Below are 21,218 nucleotides of genomic sequence, written 5' to 3'. Positions count from 1 at the left end.
TGGAGCATTAATCAAACTCTTATAGCCTCTGGTGCCTCCACCTTATCATAAAAGCCTAAACATTCACATGCTTTTCTCTCACACGGCGCCTAAGCTACGACCTTGGCTCCCCGTTTATCTGCTCCTGCTGAGATGGGGCAGAAAACTCCAGTATATTCTGTTCTCTATAAAAATGTTCAAACAATTTTTTTTTTTTTTTTAATGTTAAAACTCAACTTCCCATGGAAACGGAAGACAGGACGCCGAGGTGTGTTAGGACAGCTTTTATTCATTAAACTTGGTTAAACAGGTAAAGTGCAGCGAACAAAAACAGGATGCTCAAACTCCGCCTCCTGAAGTCTGCTCAAGACATGCTAACAGATGCTAAAACTGGCAGCTTCCATCGTTAGCTTGTTAGCTGAACTCTGATTGGCTGCTCATATTTGGTCCCTAATTAGTATATTTGTGCTGAGCCAATCAAAACACAGGGCCGCCCTGTCATAGCAACTGATGGGTGTAGTGGGAGGTCATACTTTAGGAGTGGGTGGAGTCAATCGCTTAGCAGCACATGAGGGGGCGGGGCTCCAGCAGGCACGGTGACGGGCAGAGGACAGAGGTTGTTAATGCGTTTAACCGGAGAGCAGCGCTGTTTCCTGAGAGGAGTGCAATTGGTCAGCGTCTGCAGAGAGACAGAATTCTGCACTGTGATTGGCTGAAAAGAAACATGGTTGAAACAGCGCATCAGACTTTCAAAATAAATCTCAGACGTCATTGTTGATGACGAACAACACCATCTGGTGATGTCACTGACCATGCGGAGGAGATGAGTGTAGAGTGGCTCTGGCTCCTCGGGTTTTCTGGTCGGAACGGTAACATGCCAACGCTGAAGCTCCGCCTTTATTTCTGCCAGACTGAAGAGGACCGCTGGGTCAGCATGGTAACGGTTAATCAGCTCCACCAAACGCTCCTTATAGTGTGACCTGTCAGGAGAAAGGGGCGGAGCCTCTAAGACCACGCACATCTGGCAGAACATCTTTACTGGGAGCTGTGGTCTTACTGGCAGTATCCTCGGTGTTCAGGTAACGCAGGTCGACCACAGGGCTCCTCCCTCTGGCTGCCATCGTCTCTCAGCTCCAGCACTGGACAGGATGCTGGAACGGGAACACACCTGTCAGTGACTCTAGGACAAAGGAGATGCCAGGTAGACAGGTAGAGGTCTCACCTGGCAGAGCGGTGTCAGGTGAGCTGACCTTGGGCGGTTCCAACCAGGAGGGAGACACTCTGTAATGCTGAGACAGGAGACAGCACACCTGTAAAGTACTGATCACAGAACAGCTGGGAACACCTCAGGTTGATCTGCTGGCTCTCACCTGCAGCAGCAGGTGGAGGCGGGTCAGGCTCCAGTCCCTCAGGTAGTACAGGCAGTCTCTGGGGTGGTGAGCATGAAGACCTTTGCTCGTACAGTCTGCAGAGAAGCCACAGGCCTGCAGAGGTTAAACAACACAGGTGTCAAGTCTCTAACACACCTGTCTCGTGCACCTGGCCACTTCGGTGCTGGAAGCCGAACCATTTTCTTGTTAACTTCAAAAACATTAAAGAACTCAAATTATCAGCACGATGAATAATCAGAGCAGGTGCCTTTACTCATAATCAGACCGTTTATAAGGTGAGACGCTGTGATTGGCTCGTTTGATAACGATGTAAATATGAAACCGAGGAACAACTTTCAGTCGTCTAACACTCGTTACCCACAATCCATCTCTCTCTGACCAAACACCTGGAGCTCCACTTACACACAGCACAGCTGGAACTCACCGAGCCCAGAACGAAGCGCTGACTGCAGCCGCCGCAGAACTGATGACCGCACTGACTGCAGGTGAAGTGGAGACACCCCCCTTTGGACAGGCTGAAGACCAGCTGGCAGTTTGGACACTCTGAGGACACAGAGGGAAACGTTAGACCAGGACGGACCAGGCTGAGCCTTAGTGCGACTAAACCTCATTCGTCCAGGTGGGGAAATCGCTGGTTTGAGCGAGGAGTCGAGTGAAAAGACGTAAGGCCATCTCAGAGTTGAGGAGGGGGCCACCATCCTACCTACAATGCTGTGAATGCAGCCAACTCTCGTTGAATGGGACTCTTTGATCAGTGGGCGTGGCAATCTGCATATTACTAATGATCATAAACTGACCTCACAGCCCACTGGTCATTCAGTGGGCTGGTTTCAGCCATTATGTAAATATAATATATTTAATATAAGTCTGAAGTCTACACTTCAGACTGTGTGGCCACCCACGGCTCCAACACCATTGTGAAGTTTGCTGACGACACAGTGGTGTTGGGTGCCATCTCCAACAACGATGAGGCGGCCTACATGGATGAAGTGAAGAATCTGGCATCGTGGTGCCAGGACAACCACCTCCAGCTGAACGTCGGCAAGACCAAGGAGCTGGTGGTGGACTTCAGAAGGGGTCAGCACAGAGACTACAAGCCCATCATCATCAATGGAGCTCCAGTGGAGAGGGTGCAGTCCTTCAAGTATCTTGGTGTCCACATCTCCTCAGACCTGACATGGGCTGCCCACATTCAGGTCCAGACCAAAAAGGCTAGGCAGCGCCTGTATCACCTACGACAACTGAGGAAGTTCAGGGTCTCTCCAAAGATCCTCAGGATTTTCTATACAGGCGCTGTGGAGAGCATCCTCACACAGAACATGACATCGTGGTTCGGGAACAGCTGTGTGAAGGACCAAAAAGCTCTCCAGAGAGTGATCCGTACAGCAGAACGCTGCTGCAGGATTGCTCTCCCCCCGCTTCAGGACACCTACACCAGGAGATGCCGGACTAGAGCAGATACTGAAGGACCCGTCCCATCCTGGCAACAAACTGTTCCAACTTCTGCAATCTGGTAGAAGGTTCCTCATCATCCGGGCAAGGACAGAGAGACTCAAGAGGAGCTTCTATCCCCAAGCCATCCGTGCCCTAAACACACACACCCGCCCTCTCACATCATCTATAATTGACTGAGACAGGACTCTTCCAGACACTAAACCAAGGCACAATGTACATTTCAATTCCTTTAATTTTAAATATGTTTATATTGTCTATCCTGTAAAATAGTCAGATATCTATTCATATTAATGTACAGAATTCACCTGCTTGCTGCTACTACTGCACATTCACCCAGTGTATATATGTGTATATATATATATATATATATAATGTTCTTCCTCTACACCCCCCCCCCAATTTTTTGCACATGTCGAGGAGCGTGTCAGGCTACATTTCACTGTGTGTTATACTTGTATAACTATGCATGTGACAAATAAAGAACCTTGAACCTTGAAACCTGCAGTCAGCTGACACTGAAGAAGTCACCTGATGGTGGAAACGTCCAGAAGGACACAATCAACATTTGGACAGTTTGTAAACGGATGTTCTTATACTTCATTCACACAAGCACTTTTTCTGAGCTGTTAGCATTAGCGTCTAACATGCATCACATTCACTCTCCGATGGATGCGTCGCAGAGCAACATGGTGTCCAAGGATATTTGGCATGCAGACTACGGGAAAGCCAGGAATCAAACCACCACCATTCAGTCAGTGGATGACCTGCTCTACCGCCTGAGCAGCCACCATGTCCTCTGTTCGTGGATGCTAAACATTAATGGAACAGATGGAGACCAGGACAGACCAGGTCCCGGCATGTCAGCTCAGAGCCCCCAGGCATTGCTTTCTGGGTTTTTTGGCGAGAACACCCACGCCGATCGTTGACTGGACCGGGTCAAGTCCTCTGAGCGTCACGCTTTCGGTGATTGAAGGCCTCGTGTGTTAGTTTGTAAACAGCAAGAGTAAAAAAGCCTTCAGTCACATGCTGACTGCTTCCACTTCTACCTGCTTGCTTATAACCACCTGAGTGATGGGGTGAAACATTAGGTTCAGGTCCTGCAGGAGGCCCTCAGAGTCTCCTGGACCTGGTTCTGGGTTCGTACCGATGCTGCTGTACAGCTGGGAGGTGCTGTGAGGGTCCGGCTGGTTCTGCTGCTGCCACACTTGGAACTGCTCACAGGACAGACCCTGATGCTCGGGGGACCACTGCAGAACACAGGGACTGTGGTCAGGACCCGATCTGAGGCTGGTTCACCTGTGTGTGTGCGTGAGAGAGTGTCTTACAGGTGATCTGCACTGAGAACAGGTGCTCTTCTTACAGCTTGGACAGTCCATCCTGAGGCGCTGGGCCTCGTGCAGCATCCCGAATGAACACTGAAACACCAAACAACAGTCGTCTCAACAAGGTTTATTCTGTAAGGTCAACGGCCCACAGTAATACAAAGAAACCCAACGAACAAGCACTCAGCGACAGCGGGAAGGCAAAACTCCCTTATAACAGGAAGAAACCTCCGGCAGAGCTCAGGGGTTTGGTTGGGGGTCGGGGGAGGAAGAGCCAGAGATGAATAATCACTAATGATTAAATACAGAAGGGTGTATAAACACATGTGAGTGAAGAAGAAACACCCAGGGTTGGATCAGGTGACCCTGAAGCCTCCCTTATTTATGCTGCTATAGGTCTAGGCTGCTGGGGGTTTCCCATGATGCACTGGGTGTATGCTTTAGCAAAAAGGAAAGTTTGAAGCCTAATCTTGAAAGTAGAGATAGTGTCTGTCTCCTGAATCCAAACTGGAAGCTGGTTCCACAGAAGAGGGGCCTGAAAACTGAAGGCTCTGCCTCCCATTCTACTTTTAAATACTCTAGGAACAACAAGTAGGCCTGTCGAGTCGTTTGGTACCGGGCCGCGAAAGTTGAGGCTCAGGTGTGAAATGTATAGTTTTCAGGGTTTTTATCGGTTTTCAGCGTTATTTTGTTATCGTTTTGATCGTTAACTCAGTTTTCCTGGGTCTTTTCACGCGTGTTATGAATAAATCTTCTTTTTTTCGGTACCGGTACTAGTTTTATTTTGTAGTATTTATCCGCGACACCTTAAAGGCCGGTCCGTGAAAATATTGTCGGGCATAAACCGGTCCGTGGCACAAAAAAGGTTGGAGACCGCTGCTCTAATGGTTAAGATTTTATTTGTCATGAAGTCATGGCTCAGGACAGGCTCTGACAGCCACGCTGCAGAGACAAAAAGTATCCCACAGCGGGTCTGAGGACCGAACGTCACGCAGCAGATGATCACAGTTTGTATCGATACTAGCAGCGGTATTCATTTCTTGCTTCTGTGAGCTTCTGGACTGCGAGGCTCAGATCGTTCGGGTTCTTACGTGAGCACACCAGCAGAAGTTGGGCATCTCCTGCAGAGCTCGGTCTCTGAGTTTCCTCTGGAACAGCTCGTGGACGTCGGCAGGCAGAAAGTGGCGGATCTACACCGACAAACAGACACGTGTCAGAACTGGTCATCGCCACGTAAACTAGGCCGGAACGCACCTCACCTGTGTATCCAGCAGGTTGAAGTAGTCCATGGACTCTTCCAGCCCGCCCTGACCTCTGACCTCCGGTCGGCCACACTGAGGGCAGACCAGCTGATCGACATTGCGCTCCTTAATGGCCGTTGTGAAGAACATCTTGAAGCACGTCTGACACAGGAAGCAGGAGCAGTGCGTCATTGTGATGATCTGCGGGGAAACACAGAGAGAGAAGAAGAACATCAGCCGGCTGCGCGCGCTCTGATTGGCCGGTTCAAACCTGTGGCTCACCTTGCTGAAAGACACCTGCTCTTGACAGATGGGGCAGCTGTGGCTCAGGAACCTGAGAGCTGATGCGAAGTCTCTGTTGATCTGGACCGCCTCCAAGACATCGGCCAGACTGAAGCTCCGCCCCTCCATCGCCATCAGAGACAGAAAAACCGCCGCCTGGTCCGGAGGGAGCCGCGCCGCCATCCGGGACACAGACTGGAGAAGCTGCCGAGACGCCAGAGTCTGGCTCACCTGGTCCGCTTGTAACTGAGATCTCTGAGGACGCTGTAGCTCGGGTGCTGCGGCGGATGGCCGTCTCGTAACTGGACGGCGTCGCTCTGCTTCTGATTGGACAGATCGTGCAGACGAGTCTCCATCTAGCCTCAGCTCACCCATCATCCTGCTGAGGGGTTCTGTACCTGCGGGAACCAGAACCAGGTGGGTTCAACTTTTCTCACGTTCACCTGGAGCTTGTTCGTGTTTTCTGAGACTCACCTGAGGAGGAGTTTAGGAAGGGGTTGGTGTGGCGGTTGGAGGTGAGAGGCAGAGCACTGAAGTCAATCCCCAGCAGTTCATCGGTGTATGACCTCGCTGCCCTCACCTCCCCACTCTGCTCACGCTGGCTGGAGTGGGCGGGACTTTGGAAGGTGACTTCAGAAAGTTGGCGACGCTGCGGGGAGGAGGAGGTGCAGATGTGCAGGGGACTTTGGAGGCTGCAGAAGGAGAAACCACTCTCGTCAGTCCATCTACGTAACCGAAACACTGACTGAACACACAGTGAGGAACTGACCTGTCAGCTGACACCTGTTCACCTGCAGGGGGCGGACTTTGCACAGGGCACCTGCTATAAAGGGGGGTATCCTTCTGGAAGGCCCGCCTCATCTCTGACACGAGTAGTGACAGGTTGGACACGCCCTAGCAATAAGTGGCATAAACATAATGTTTAGAGTGTGTTTTAGCTCCACCTTCTGCCTGTGTGGAGGCTCCACCTTCTTAAACATGTGTTTTCAGGTATATTTTCACTAATAGTTAGTTTTCTGTTGGGTCAGACCTGTCCACTGAGCCAGCTGACTCAGCCCCACTGAGCATGCTCAGTACATCTTACCTCAGCCCAGTTTGTGAGCGCGTCCAGCCTGATGTTCCCGGCAGCGTCCACGCACGGACAGGTCGGGTTTATCACCATGGAGACCGATGGGCAAACATAACAGCGAGGCCTCGATGATGGGTGCGTCTCGTGGAGCCAGATGCATACTGGGATATTATACTCACTTCCTGTATAAAAACCAAAGCGCCAGCTTGACCTTCATGATGTCACTACAAACAGTAAACAGACAACATGGCCGACAGCTCGGAGGCTCACCTTCGTACTGAACAGGAAGTGTCCCGGCGAGAAACAACAACTTCTTCTTTTGTTTATTTGGGAAACCTGAAACACAAACTCTTATTCTGAAACAGGAAATCGCCCTGATTTACCAAGCCAAGTCTCAATATGCGTACTTGTGCGTACTCGTGATACGTCATCAGTCGGAGACCAAGTACTGTTCCTATTTAAAGTACGCATCAAGCCGAGAACGCGAAAAAGTCCCGGATGTGTTCTCGCTCCGCCCGTTTTATCGAGCGTGCATCGGTGGTGACTTGTGTGGACTTGGTACAGTTAAATATCCCAGAATGCATTTTGTCCAAAACTGAAACGCGGCAATGGCGGACGAGCGCGGCTAAAAACTTTTAAATATTCCTCTTTCTGGGTCACAAAATAAACTTTTAAGTTATTTTCAGGCGAGAATGTAGCTGTGTAAGCTTCAAATATCTGCTCGGTTTATCACGATATCATATTTCCGAACGTGCGACGTTTCGGAGACGTCTGTGACCCGCCAGCTCCATAGCAGACAGCGAGGTCGAGGATCACTAGAGCCGGCGAGAACAGCGGACTCCCGGCACATCGTTCCCCCCCCCGTGGTCTTTCACTACTCAGGTTAAACATGATATACAAGTCTCTCAGGTAACTTCAAAATGTCAATTTTTTGGTTTATTTCAGTGTTTTATTTGCTCCTGTGTTTTGGCTGAGATATGTTTCAATTCAGGAGGAAAGTTTTTCACCAGCATGTTAATATGTGGAGATTCTGAAGGCTGTTTCAAAATGATCAGATTATAATTTAAATATTTGTTCAGTTCTCTTCCAAACCCCAGCAGCTGTCTGTAATGTTTGAGTGTCCACTAAAATAAAAGTGTTCTAACAGCTCACCTGCTTTTTATTAAGGCATGCATGTACACTGATTTTATTAATAGAGATTTCGCTACTCAGGTTAAACACGATCTATAAGATACTTGGATCACTTCTAAATACTAATGTTCGGTTTATTTCAGTGTTTTATTTGTTCCTGAATAAATCAGTTTGGCTGTGATTGAAGTTAAGCTTCATAACATATTAATCACAGTTAAATTAAGAGGCTCCAGACCTGTGATATCATCAAGTACGCTGGCGTTCCAATTGTACAAATCGCGAGAGAACGCGATCACGGACTCGTGCGCTTCAGAGTTGAGAAAGGGCCTGACAAAATAAAACAACAGGAAGTCATTTCTGAGGTACTCACAGTAAAAATCAACGTAGAGACGAAGATCAGGGAACAGAGACTGAACCGAGTGAAGGTCACACAGGGTCTCACCTGGATGCAGGTACCCACACTGAGGAAGACAGTGAGGAAGAGGAGGATTAAACCACAGTGATAAGGATGCATTAGCCAGGGTGAGGAAGAAACATTAGCTAGAGTAAGGAAGAGAAGGAAAGATGAGCCAGAGTGAGGAAGAGGAGGAAGAAACATGGTGAGGAAGAGGAGGAAGAGACAACAGCCAGGATGAGGAAGAGGAGGAAGAGACAACAGCCAGAGTGAGGAAGAGGAGGAAGAGACAACAGCCAGAGTGAGGAAGAGGAGGAAGAAACATGGTGAGGAAGAGGAGGAAGAGACAACAGCCAGAGTGAGGAAGAGGAGGAAGAGACAACAGCCAGAGTGAGGAAGAAACATTAGCCAGAGTGAGGAAGAGGAGGAAGGATAAGCCAGAGTGAGGAAGAGGAGGAAGGATAAGCCAGAGTGAGGAAGAGGAGGAAGAAACATTAGCCAGAGTGAGGAAGAGGAGGAGCTTGCTTTTAGCATGTAGCTGCCGAGCTAACCCCAGTTGACCGGCTAGCAGCAGCAGAAAGTTGTTATCAGACTTATAAAGTTTGATTTTGAAGCTCAGGGGCAGCTTCACGGTCTCGTTCTCACCTCCGTCAGAGTGCGGAGCTCCGCCTCCCGCTCGACCTGCGGCATCTCCCCCACAAATGCCTCTCAGAAGCGGGGAAGAGCTTGAACATCCAGCCGCTCCCACAGTCACATGCTAACAAGCTAACTGACCCGACTGGAAAAACAGACGCGCCCTCTTCCGCCCACAGAGTTTCAGAGTAAAGGCATAGCCTCGCAGCTGGAGGGTTACTTTATTTAAAAAGGCTCGTGGTTTCAGTGAATTGATCAGTACATATACTTTATTGAGCAGATACATATACAGGAAGTTTAGGCAGCACGTGACCACACAAAGACTCAAACTAAAGTTTTCCATTTTTCTCTCCTTTCTTTGAACTAAACCTTTTTTCTCCACAATGTAAACTTTAATTTAAACCCAAGCTTTATTGACACTGATGTCTGATCAGCCTGATTGATTGAAACCGTCTGCCGCAGATGAGTCAACTGTGGGCGTGGCCTCAGACGGGTGTGGCCCTCCACTCTTTGCCCTCGGTCAGCGCTCTTGGCTGGTGGATGAACACGCTGTACCGGACGCCCTGATTGGCTGCCGCCCGCACAAAGCGGCTGTTTGCTGTCATGGTAACGGCCCTCAGCCAGTCTCCGGTGCCAAAGATCATGAGTGAACGGCGGTTGATCTTGGCACTGGGCGTGAGGTGCAGAGTGCGCTCCGACGGCTGGTCATCCACCACGTGGAGACGGGCCAGCAGCTTCTGAGCGCGCTCCTTCTCACCAGGCCCGCCAAGCGTGTTCAGAATGACCTGGAAGTCGTGGACGGCGGCACGGCAGGCAAACAATTCCTTGCCCTCCATAAAAGCGTCGAGCTGCGGAAGCACCTGCTGGCGGCATTCCTGGGCGGCTTGCTCTGTCAGCACATGCTCCCTGAAAGCGAAGTGGCACCGGCCGTGGCTGAGCGATGACACGTACGTGATGAGTGTCGTGATGTCCAGATTCACCCGCCGGCACTCTTCCACATGCACTTGTGCTGGGAACGCCAGGCTGGCCACCACTGTGCCGCGGTCAACCCGCGTGAGCTCTGACGTGTCCTCCTCCTCCTCCTCGTCCACCTCACCATCCTTGTCTTCCTCAGCTTGTTCCTCCTCCTCCTCCTGGTGCTGCTCTTCCTCCTCCTCAGTTGCCACAGCATTCACAGCCACGATGTCACCGCGGACGGACACGCCCATGTCCCGCAGGTGGTCAGCCATGGGGCTGGAGACGCCGTTGTAGAAGGCGAAGATGACGTGCGGGTGGCAGTAGTGTACAGGCTGCTGGCGGCTTGCCTGCAGGAAGTCCTCGGCCTGCCGTATGATGCTCTTGTCGCCATACTGGCCCCGCCCCTGCCAGATGTTGTGAAGAGCCTCCGCCTTCCTGCCCACTGCCTTCACCCAAGTGTGTCCCCCGTTGGCGACCACATCAACCACCAGGGTGCGGCGGTGCCCGGCAGAGTCCTGGTAGGTGAAGACGTGCAGCAGCGCTGTGATGTCATCCAGACTCTGTGCAGAGTCCACGATGGCTGTCAGGTGGGTGAGGTTGGTGCTGTGCAGGTGAGACTCCTTCACGTGCACCTCTCCTGCCTCTACCCGCTGCAGGAAGCGCAGCTCGGCTCGCAGTTTCCCACACAGCTTCTGGTGACCCTCGACACCCAGACACAGCGTCTCCGCCCGCTGCAGCAGCTGCTGGGCAGAGCTAATCCTCTGTTGGAGCACAGCCTGCAGGGACATGGCATCTGCATCACACCTGAGGACACCTGAGGACAAAGAGCGTATCAGAGAGGTCACTTCCTGTTTGTAGCCAAGATAACGACTCCAAACGAATCATTCAAAGTGCATCTTCCCGATTCACCTGCACAGGTCAGGAAGATCACCTGCAGTGACAGGAAGTCAGGTAGCCAGTGACTAAACCCAGTCTAACCTGTTTTATGATGTCATCGTAAGTGTTTATTTCACTCTCTGTTTACACCCAAAACCTTTGTACGGCGCCCGTCTGACGAGACACCACCTGCTCCGCCTCGTTTCACCTAGCACCGATATCGCCATCCTTCTACGCTCACCGCCTGTCACGGTTGGGGACAGTGGGTTTAAAAGTCAAAATTTTTAGTTTGTTTTTGTGACATCGACTCATTGAATCTGTTTTAAATGTATTTTGATTCTCAGCTTAAAGCTCACAAAACTACTTCAACAACAGCAAACAGCAGGTACACGCATTCCACACAAAGACGCTCACAGACGGGCTGAAAGTCGACATCTGACAGATTCTGCAGGTTTCCTCACGCTGAGCTAAACTGACTGAACCAGCAGCCAAAGAAGATCCAAAGTACGCTTCAAACATCCTCATTCATCCCCTCGGAGTTTGGCTCTTACTTCCTGCACAGCTCTCTAGGGCTGTTCGATATAACGATATATATCGGATGATGATATAAAAACATCTCTCGTTTTACGCTATCGTTTGTTTCGTGGTGTCGCAAAATAAACTGTTTACAGTAATTTTTTCATGGCTTTGATGTCACTGTAGAGGCTATATTAATTTCTTAAAGTTCTCTCTTTCTCTTATAGATAACCACCCTACAGACAGACAAGCGCTTGTTTTTATGCGTTGTCGTTAGCAACAACAACGGTACAACCATCGCGTGTCCACTTGTTTATTTTCCACATACACCTTTCACAATAAAGCTCAAGATCCTGTTGAGACTTTTCAAAATAAACTGAATCACGTGAAAGATGCAGAGTGTTTACGGATGAGAAGTAAAAAAGAGCCGCCAGGTGCTAAAAAAATAAACCTTAGACTCAAACGTTAGAGCAGGCTTTTCCCCGCAGCACGCCGTGTAATAAATACTCACAAAGAAAACGGCGGCTGTTACAACTTATGTCTAAAAATGTATCGTTTCATGCATCGGTTAAAACACTGGACTCTAGAAGCCCAGCTGGAAACACTTCACGCAAGTCGAGCTGCCCGAGATTCACAGAATATGTTACATTTTTGTGATTTATATCGTTATCGGACGACAGATGATTTATATCGGGATATGAGATTTTGGTCATATCGCACAGCCCTACAGCTCTCTCTCTCTCAGTGTGCTCACACACCAGTTTACCATCAAAGCTCTGCTATCATCATGAACCAGTCGCTGCTGTGTTCAGTGTGTCGGCCTCTGACGTCACAGCCCCATTTCTGCTCTACAGTACTGAACACACGTAAACCTCAATGACTGCTCAGCTGTGTCTGTAATCAAACCTCTGTAACTTTGCTTCCCTTCAGCAGCACCAGTTCATGTTCACATGGTGATTCATGGTTTTCTTCAGTTTTTGTTCTACTGCAGAAGATTTTAAGGTCATCTGCTATAAAAAGCCAGGCCAGGAACATCTGCTTCATGTTTTATCCTCAGTTACTCTGACACAAAGCTGTGATGCTCACACCTCTGATGAAGTCTCACAGCTTTGTTTGTATACATGGATATAACTGATAAATGAATTATAATATTTCTGTCTGAGGCTAAATTGAATGAGGACCTTGTGAATCAGAACCGCAGATTGTAGAAACCAGCGATACGCAGACCTAGCTTTGGGGCACAGAGCTTGTACTGCTGCCATAATCCCAACTCTACCCTTTGAGTGGATTACACATGAAGTCTGATGACGTTGTCCTCTTATTCAAACACTACAATGAACGAAGCAGCTCTCCGACCACGTCACAATTGAGACACATCTGTCGACTTCAGCTAACCTGAACAAACATGAACCCTCTGCAGGGTCGCGCCTTCAGCATCACCCCATCAAAGGTCGGGCAGTTCTCCAAATTCTTCCTCACCTCGTGACTAACCCATCTATACTGTACTGTAAGCGTTACTCACAGAGCTCTTCCTAAAGGTCAGAGGTCAGGAAAGTTTGATGACGTCAGCTGTTGTACAGCTGCTGCATGCTGCTTACACAGGTGTTTATATCACACACGCTGCTGATCCGGTCTATTCACTACTGATAATTGATCGCTGTCCCGTGACCTTTGACCTGGACCGTGCGGCTTGTTCTTCTTGAAGCTACCCACGTGATCTGAATGCAGGCGATATTTCTGAGGTGCTCTGATTGGACAGCTTTGGGTTTTCCTTTACTCGACCCTTAAAGCTGAAGTTTGTACAGGTATGAACTCACCTGTACAAACTCGCATACCTTTGAACGTTAGCTATGATGCTAACATGACGTCAGCCCGGTATTAAACGTTGATCTGTGACGTAATTCATATATATATATATATATATTTAAAAAGTCCAGAAGCTAAAAGGAAACTTTGACGTTACTTACGGCAGCAGTGACGTGTGCGCGGCAGAAATGTGCTACCTGCGAGGCTAATGCTAACGCTAACTGACAGCAGTTTTTTCCTCTGCGGCTCTGATCAGCTGGCAGGAAGAGCCCGGCCGCTTCCGGCAGGATTTTCAGAACAAAGGCGGAGTTCAAACCTTAAATAGAAAATAAGAGCTCGTAATAAGAGAGGCTTGCACAGACCAGGTTCCGGTCACTGCTGCTGTTATGGATGTGATCCCAGGTGATTACCGGTGCTAGCGCTTGATGCAGTGTTTTGATTTTGTTGCCACTCGTACGGTACGAGGGTTAGGGTTAAGATTTCGCGCATTGCATTGTAGGTACGAGTCGTACCTACAATGCAATGCGCGAAAGTCACGTGGTCTGTCAATCTCTATAAACGCTGTACTTTCCACAGCGCTTCCTGCTGCTTCATTTCTTTGTCAGTTGGTTACCTGGTTACCATGGAAATATGCATCCATCCATTCTGATTCGCGGCTGAAGCCTATCCCAGCTGTCTTAGGTAGAAACACCCTGGTCAGGTGTTGCTAGCACAGAGAGGAAGACAAACATGTGGGCAGTTAGCCACTCAGACACGGGAACATGTTAACCACACACAGACAGACCGCGGCCTGACGGTGGAATTGAATAAGCATAACCTTATTGATCACTTCAGCATCTACAGGGCACTGATCTGTGAAAATGATCAATAAAATAATATTGTAATACAACATTATAACTGAGTTTGATCAATATTTTAAAAACGTGTTAAAGAGCAGAACTCAAACTATTGACCACAGGTAAAGAGGAAAAGAAATCAGACGTTTATTTCATGAGCTGATCAGTGCCGATGACAATCAATCAATACGAAACAAGGTTTTATTGTAAATATTTCAGTCAAAGAAAAACAAATAGGCAGCTAATAAATACTGTTTATTGATGAGTAAACACGTGATTGGCTGAAGAGAGCTTAAGGCACATCAGACTGTGAGGTCACTTCCTGTTTCTCACACACACACACACACACACACACACACACACACACACACACACACACACAGCAGAGGGTGGGGCCTCTGCTGCAGAATATCGATCAGTCGATTGATATCACACAGAATTTCTGATCAATGCTGTGAGCATGCTCAGTCTGGAAGAACGTCTAATCAATATTCTGATCAGTTATCTGTGTGTGTGTCGCCTCGTTGTCCAATCCTCTAAGTGCTGTGATTCTGTCCAATCAGGAGGCAGCGGAAGGTCACCTGACCAGAGGGGGTGGAGTCATAACCTTGCATCAGCTCTTGGCTTGTTTCCTCTTCTGAATGAGCTCAGCGAGGATCTTATACCGGATCATGCACTCCTCCTGTAATCGATACACACAATCCGTCAGTCACCATTGTCAAATTTTAGAAAAATACAAGTTTTTAAATTTTACTAATTTCAAATTATTTAAATCTTCCTGTCTAATATACAAAGTTATACATGGTCTGGTGCCTCCACCAATGAGTGATTTTATTAAACAAAAGTCTAGCAGTGTTGCCGGGTCTCGACTGACTCGAGCCACTGTTAGAGGTGATTGTGAACTGGCACTCAGGCGGACCACCTTTTCACAGATGCTCTGTCATATCAGGGAGTGAGCTTCTGGAATAGTCTTCCACTGTCAGTGAGGGAAAGTACAAGTCTACCCATTTTTAAGAGTCACTTAAAAGGGCGGCTGAGGGACACAAACATGTAATCATGTTTAATAATCATGTTTTATATTGGACGGGAAAAAGAGTTAGTGTATTACAAAAAGGGAAACAACTGTTAGTGCAATGGGTGAACGCAATATCACGACGGTCAGGGCATGTGCAATACTGGGGTTTGTGCAATATAATTGATGTGTTTCCGTTATTGTTATCTGTCCTCTGTGTCCACTCTCCTTGTCATTGTTTGTTCTAGTATAATGTGATCACTGTTTTTGTCCTTGTCACATGACCTGTAAATAGTGTCTCTGTATGTTTTTACTAACTTGTGTTTAACACCAACCTGCCAGAGGGTCTGCAGATGGAAATTAGCCCAAGGCTATAATCTGGCATATTTACATTTGTTAAAATGTTCATTAATATGTATTGCCCCTCTTTCTAAAAAAAATAAATAAATAAAAAAAATAAAAGTTATTGATCGCCTCTCAATCGCTTGTCGAAAGTTCGCCCGCCCCCACCTCACCTTGCTCTTTCCCGGGACCACCTTGGCAATGCGGTCCCAGCGCTCGGGCGTCCCGCGAGGGAACTGCTGCAGAGCGAGTTCCAGCAGTTTCTGCTGGTTCTGAGTCCACACGGTGGGCTCCGCCTGAGGCTCTGCGTCCTCCTCGTCCACCGTCGCCGGGTCAAAATCTCTCTGCCGACGACCTCTGACCTTCACCCCCCCCCCATCCGAACACTTCCTGTTCCTCCTGCGAACCGTCGGTGCCTCCACCTCCTCCTCTTGTTCCTCCTCACAAGCCTCGCCCTCCCTCTGAGTCATCATGCTGTCGTCCACATTATGTGACTTCACAGGAAGAGGAGGCGCCTTTAGCTGCGACAGCTTTACCAGACCTGAAACACGAGAGAATCGGAGTACGACTGATGAAACCGGACAGAACCGACAGTAGAACCAAAGAATAGAACGTGACTGTCCTATAAGGAACTTGGACACATATGGAGACGACTGACATTATCACTGGTGTCAAAAATGTAACAACATATTTTTACAGCGTCTTATTTGGTCATCTACAAACTTTGTTCACGGTAATCAGTAATCAAAGCTACGCCACAGAAACACGACCTGGAAAGTTTATCGACGTTGAACTGCAGCAACATTTTTGTCCAGAAGGCAAGCTGGAGGTGGGCGGAGTTACCTGAGGTGTGGCTCACGCTGTCTTTCATCTGTTTGACTTTAGCCGTCACCTGTAGAAGAAACAGACTCTGTTACAGGAAGCAGAGAAGGTCCAGGAGAGTATGTCCCTGTTAAATGATGCCTCTCTGTATTTAATTATTAGTGATTATTCATCTCTGGCTCTCTTCCACAGCACGTCTTCCTCCCCCCGCCCCTCCCTGAGCCTGGTTCTGCTGGAGGTTTCTTCCTGTTAAAAGGGAGTTTTTCCTTCCCACTGTTGCTCATAGTGCTCATGGGGGTCATATGATTGCTGGGTGTTTCTCTGTATGTATTATTGTAGGGTCTACCTTACAATATAAAGCGCCTTGAGGTGACTGTTGTGATTTATGTGTAAATAAAACTGAATTGAACTGAACTGATTGGAGAAGATGATGACAGGACAGCCTTCACAGCAGAGTGAAGACCAAACACACTTACATCGCTGACAGATCGACCCAGCTCATGAACAATCTTCTCCCAGCGGCCCGGAGTTCCACCTGGGAATTTTACCATCAACCTGCTAAGGAGACTCAGCTCGTCTTCAGTCCAATCGGCAGCCTGAGGACAGACAAAGAGCGTTCACAGAGGCTGGATCGCGTTTAACAGAACCAGAACAGGTCCTCTTTAACACCTGATGTGAGCAATCAATACGCGATCAATAACCTTCTTCTTGGGGGCTCTGCGGTCCTGCAGCCAGTCGTCCATCTGCTCCTCGATGTCCTCGATAGATGTGGCCGGGTCATAGCTCTGGGTGTGGTTCTGGTTCTCTGCCGATGGCTCGTAAATGGGAAACTCCACCTTCGGCTTCTTTACCTTCGGCCGCTTCTCTCCTAGGAGGACGGGTCAGCGATTACTGATTGATTACTGATCACTCTGAAGGCAAACTGGCAGCTTGAAAACTGATTATTGATCAGCTGTTCTTACGTGGAGCCACTTCCTGCTCAGCTTCAGCCTCTCTCTGCTCCTGCTTCATCTGCTGATAGTCCTCATAGTACTGCTTCACCTCCTGCAACAGAGAGACTGGGTCAGAACCAGGAGCACCAGAGCCGGGACCAGAAGGGATTTCCACTGCTACGTCATCAGGCTGTGGGACAGGAAGCTTTCATATTTCCATGGATACAGCTCTATCTTGCAGCTGTCACCTTTTCCCGCTCTGTGCCAAAGATCGCCACATTAACCAGCTCAAAGCGTACCGGTACCGAGGGTGTGTTCCCGTTACATCGGTTGTAACAGGAGTTACAGGCTGTGTAAGTCCCGGCGTGTGTGGCATCCACAGGAACCTCTGAATCTCAGCTACAAGCTCGTATGAACTGTTTCTACGAACACCAAACAGCGAAAACAACAAACAGTTAACGGTCACATCATTTCATGAAATGTCCATAAACAAGCAGAACAGAGCCTCGATAGCACGAGCTACCCGAGCGAACAGTACATTTTCTGAAAGCAGAGATTTTACAAATTCCTAAACTGCGAGTTTCGTCACGCTCCAACGAAGATTTACCGAACCAGCCGCAGAAGCAGACCGCTCATGAAGTCAGACTTTTCCTGTTGCTTTCACAGAATAAACATCCAGCTTGTTTCCTTAATAACTCAATCTCCCACAATGCCTCAGAGCCGTTTCTTGTTAAAAAAAAATCCAGTTTTCTGCCCAGTTACAGACATTTGATTGGACGAGGATCTTAAATTTAGTAACACGTGTACTTTTCGTGTTGCAACTTCTGATTGATGGAACTGACGTAAACACGACAACGATACCGTGATTCTATTGGCTCAACGATTAAAAAGAGGTGTCAATCATGCAAACCGGCCAATAGAAGCCAGAGTTACAGCCGCTCAGACTTTAAATGGAAAAGGTGTACCTGAGAGTGGAGGCGACTCTTGACAAACACTCAAACCAAACATTTTTAGGTGTGTAAATAAACTTCCATCATTTCTGCTTTCATCTCTAAATGTAACTGACAGATGTGCCAAACGCTTGGTTATCATCAACAGTAATCTCTCACTGCTTCACAGCACAAATCTTTGCACAGATGATGAATATATTTCCTGTCGACTGAAGCATATTTTCAAAGAGGCTCTATGCAATAAAATGCAAAAATCAATGAGGCGACCTACTTTCCTGTGTCCCAGCCTCTTTGACACCGTAACATCTGCTGTGATATTTACAGCTTTGTAACTGCAGAGAAACACTCCACTGATTTCAGCAGGAAGCCCAGGAGGGCCCTCGGGGCTCAGCTGGTTCTGTGCTGACGGTCGTCATCTCTGACGGGGTTTCATCGACCAATCGTATCACTGGAAAATAGTGTCATCATTCCTGGAAGATCCCACTGTGGTTAGAGCATTAGGGTGTGAAGCATCTGACACGATCCTGCTACAGTTTAATTGTTCTGGTCCTAAAACACCGGCTGAGCTGGGGTCAGATCTGCTCTGAATCCAGAGCGTTAAACTTTAAAGAATCCCTCAGATCACAAATGTGACCCTGATCAGTGTGGGCACATCTCACAGCTGTGGATTCAAACAGGCCAAACTTTATTGTTATAGTGGAGCTTTTCCTTCCTCAGCGCTGCTCAGTCTGCAGTCGCTCTAATTACATCTAGCTTTGTGATTGGCCCAGACTGCTGCCATACCCGCGCCCCCTCACGTCCTGATAGGCAGAGGCCTTGTGGCTATGGCTTACTGAGGAGACCAGCCCACTCTTACCTGCACGGCCTGGGGGAGGTTCTTAATGGACAGGTAGATCCAGATGCTGAGCTTCAGAGGGAGGATGTCCTGCCAATGAGGTCGCTCCTGGTCTCTGAAACACACACACACACACACACACATCAGACACACACACACACACAAAGGAACTCCACAGGTGATGATGTCACACCGTACCTGTCAGCCCGCTCCTGACTGACACACCTGAGCTCCTCTGCAGGTTTGGAGTTCAGCTTCTTCTTCTTCTCCTTCTTCTTCTTACTTAGCAGCTCATCCTGCAGACAGAAGACCGGCCCTCATTGGCTATTTCTATCTGCTCCTTTCGGATTGGCTGCAGCAGATATACCATGACCTCGCTCTGATTGGCCAACTCACCAGCTGTTTCTCCAGGTAGATGGACCAAATGACGGCGTAGTGCCCCACGGTGAGGATGACGAAAAGGAGGAAGCCCAGCTCGACGTTGCTCATCTTCCTCACCCGTCTGTAGTAAAACACCGGCTGCCTCCAATCAGGGAGCCCGTTCAGCAGGATGTCATCATACCTGAGGAGTCACACACCTGTCAGAACGCCAAGCTCTGATTGGCTCTCACTGACTGACGTAAACAGATGTAAACACTCACTTGCGGCGCCTCTCCTCATCCTTCAGGACTTCATAGATGGCCACCAGCTGCAAAGACACACACGCTAACAGTCATCAGGTCTCACGAGTGTCGTTTGTGCTGCTGTTGTGTTTAAGGTTGTTGTTGTTTGTCGTTGTTCCCACCTGTCTGAACTGTGTCTCTGCGTTTTCGTCCTTGTTCTTGTCGGGGTGCAGAATCAGGGACAGACGGCGGTACGCCTTCTTTATCTCTGCTCCTGACGCCTCCTGAAGAGAGACAGAGGTCAGAGGTCAGCGTTGGACACCTGAGACCAGGTGATGTTTGCTCTGACAGCAGTGAATGAAGGCCCGTGTGATGGTGTAGAACACGACGCTGATCTGCTGCTGAGTCTCTGTCACGGGGCTCAGGAAACACAGCGGCGGCACTCGGAGCCTGTGGCAGAGAGCCCGGGTTAACGGAGACGGCGGACAACCACCGTGGCCACAGACATCATCTCTGATGGCATTTGAGATAACTAAGAGAAAACCTGCACATGATGAACTTCCTGTGACTCGTCTTTATTTGAACATTTACTTTCTCGCAGCTGATTCCCACCAGGGTTCCTGTGATGTCACAGATGTTGAGCACCTGCATTAGAATCAGTCAAAGCTAGATAAAGGCACCTGCTGACCAATCAGAGAAGGCCTCTTCAGCCCGTTTATTAAAAGAAGAAGAAGAGTCATTGTGGTTTTTTTTCATCGCCCTTAAAAACACCAACTTCCTCTGAGCAGCTCAACGCCGCCTGATGTCAGAGTCCGCCGCCGTCTGCATCACAGAGCAACCTGCTGCTGTGCGAACTGCACATGCTCAGAAACACAGCATTACATTAATAAGCAACCAATAACGGACCAATAACAGCCTCCCCACCCACCTGGCTCCACCTGCTGCAGGTTCTATTGATCAGGTTAAAAAACACATGATCAGGTAACATCTGGTCTGATTATCGATCACCTTCTCTAACGGATCTATCAGCTGTGATCGTCGCAATAATCTTTCATTATGACAAGAGTTAACCAGACCCGGCTCGGCACGGACCTGCTCCACGTTCAGGAACTGGTAGAAGGTCTGCGGGATCTCCTCCACCAGGTCCAGCAGCTCCAGGTCCTCGTCCCATGCGCTAAGAGGGGGGACCGCGGAGACCAGCAGGGCCAAGCAGACCAGCAGGAGCCCCATCCCCGAGGACCCGCTCCTGGATCCGGCTACAGAGACCATAGAGACCCGGGCACCCGATCGCTTCGACAGCCACCTCACACGGTCCGGAACATCCGGCTCTTCTTCTTCGTCTGTGGCGTTCATGGCTGCGAGGAGCAGCGCCCCCGCGCGGGCCCGCTGCAGCTCCGCGCGCCTCTTCAATCACGTGATTATGCTCCGCCCCGTTGGAGTACTGACGTCATTTCGTTTTACCCTGTTGGAGCTTCCTCTTGTTAGCAGAGCTGCTCTGTGCAGCGTTATGGCATAATAATTTTAAGGGAGAATAAAAAGTCGACACACATATCTCATTCCTGACGGAGGACTCTACCACTACACCTCTCCAGTCCATTCACAGAGTCGTTGCATGGCAAGACATGGATAGGAAGTGGGCGGAGCCTTTTACCGTCATTTTATTACGACGCAAAGTACAAACACCTGTGGACACACAATCCAACACCCCCACTTGTACACAGGTTGGGGAAAAACAATCCTCCGGAAAAAACATCTTACATTCCAAACACAAATACAGAGAATTTTTCTAACTTAGACTTTGAAACTGGTTTCGTCATCATATCTGCTACCATTGA

At 48.8% G+C, this 21,218-nt stretch overlaps 3 protein-coding genes across 6 annotated transcripts; all 3 read right to left on the bottom strand.

The window, feature by feature from the left end:
• Positions 1-248: 248 nt before the first annotated feature.
• On the bottom strand, positions 249-9,084 carry LOC113010083 (E3 ubiquitin-protein ligase RNF31). Of its 3 annotated transcripts, none has more exons than XM_026148919.1 (17): positions 8,910-9,084; positions 8,241-8,331; positions 7,010-7,075; positions 6,755-6,921; positions 6,440-6,564; positions 6,145-6,362; positions 5,671-6,068; positions 5,407-5,589; positions 5,239-5,337; positions 4,151-4,240; positions 3,970-4,072; positions 1,795-1,913; positions 1,350-1,463; positions 1,202-1,268; positions 1,037-1,130; positions 791-959; positions 249-691 (listed from the first exon to the last, which is right to left on the bottom strand). In XM_026148919.1, exons 1-17 carry the CDS (start codon positions 8,952-8,954, stop codon positions 530-532), a joined length of 2,310 nt encoding a protein of 769 aa, XP_026004704.1. In that variant the 5' UTR covers positions 8,955-9,084; the 3' UTR covers positions 249-529. The 3 variants fall into 3 exon arrangements, with proteins under 3 accessions (XP_026004704.1, XP_026004705.1, XP_026004706.1); XM_026148920.1 differs by having other exon boundaries at positions 249-658; XM_026148921.1 differs by lacking the exons at positions 249-691; positions 791-959 and having other exon boundaries at positions 1,066-1,130; positions 1,202-1,260.
• A 64-nt stretch (positions 9,085-9,148) lies between these two features.
• On the bottom strand, positions 9,149-13,467 carry c18h7orf25 (chromosome 18 C7orf25 homolog). 2 transcript variants are annotated; one of them, XM_026148923.1, is made up of 2 exons: positions 13,214-13,467; positions 9,149-10,668 (listed from the first exon to the last, which is right to left on the bottom strand). In XM_026148923.1, the coding sequence occupies exon 2, from the start codon at positions 10,640-10,642 to the stop codon at positions 9,383-9,385; it is 1,260 nt and encodes a 419-aa protein (XP_026004708.1). In that variant the 5' UTR covers positions 10,643-10,668; positions 13,214-13,467; the 3' UTR covers positions 9,149-9,382. The 2 variants fall into 2 exon arrangements, with proteins under 2 accessions (XP_026004708.1, XP_026004709.1); XM_026148924.1 differs by lacking the exon at positions 13,214-13,467 and adding an exon at positions 12,769-13,180.
• A 544-nt stretch (positions 13,468-14,011) lies between these two features.
• dnajc1 (DnaJ (Hsp40) homolog, subfamily C, member 1) lies at positions 14,012-20,816 on the bottom strand. Its single transcript, XM_026148922.1, has 12 exons — positions 20,476-20,816; positions 19,566-19,667; positions 19,423-19,469; positions 19,178-19,343; positions 18,980-19,077; positions 18,803-18,896; positions 17,027-17,108; positions 16,766-16,932; positions 16,541-16,660; positions 16,086-16,134; positions 15,416-15,783; positions 14,012-14,570 (listed from the first exon to the last, which is right to left on the bottom strand). Exons 1-12 carry the CDS (start codon positions 20,734-20,736, stop codon positions 14,502-14,504), a joined length of 1,623 nt encoding a protein of 540 aa, XP_026004707.1. The 5' UTR covers positions 20,737-20,816; the 3' UTR covers positions 14,012-14,501.
• Between the last annotated feature and the right edge of the window lie 402 nt (positions 20,817-21,218).

This window comes from Astatotilapia calliptera, chromosome 18 (assembly GCF_900246225.1).
Source record: "Astatotilapia calliptera chromosome 18, fAstCal1.2, whole genome shotgun sequence".
NCBI classification, from domain to species: Eukaryota; Metazoa; Chordata; class Actinopteri; order Cichliformes; family Cichlidae; genus Astatotilapia; species Astatotilapia calliptera.
This window is presented reverse-complemented; position numbering and strand designations above follow the sequence as displayed.

What these genes read in the sequence shown, in the direction of transcription:
- LOC113010083 (XM_026148919.1), bottom strand. Translation starts at nt 8,954, where the DNA reads ATGCCGCAGGTCGAGCGGGAGGCGGAGCTCCGCACTCTGACGGAG. An exon ending in ACTTCTGCTGGTGTGCTCAC is followed by an intron (nt 4,241 to 5,238) that starts GTAAGAACCCGA and finishes TTGGTGTTTCAG; the next exon opens with TGTTCATTCGGGATGCTGCA. An exon ending in GTTCTCAGTGCAGATCACCT is followed by an intron (nt 4,073 to 4,150) that starts GTAAGACACTCT and finishes TGTGTTCTGCAG; the next exon opens with TGGTCCCCCGAGCATCAGGG.
- c18h7orf25 (XM_026148923.1), bottom strand. Translation starts at nt 10,642, where the DNA reads ATGTCCCTGCAGGCTGTGCTCCAACAGAGGATTAGCTCTGCCCAGCAG.
- dnajc1 (XM_026148922.1), bottom strand. Translation starts at nt 20,736, where the DNA reads ATGAACGCCACAGACGAAGAAGAAGAGCCGGATGTTCCGGACCGTGTG. An exon ending in GCAGAGCCCCCAAGAAGAAG is followed by an intron (nt 16,661 to 16,765) that starts GTTATTGATCGC and finishes GTCTGTCCTCAG; the next exon opens with GCTGCCGATTGGACTGAAGA. An exon ending in TGGTCCCGGGAAAGAGCAAG is followed by an intron (nt 14,571 to 15,415) that starts GTGAGGTGGGGG and finishes TATCGATTACAG; the next exon opens with GAGGAGTGCATGATCCGGTA.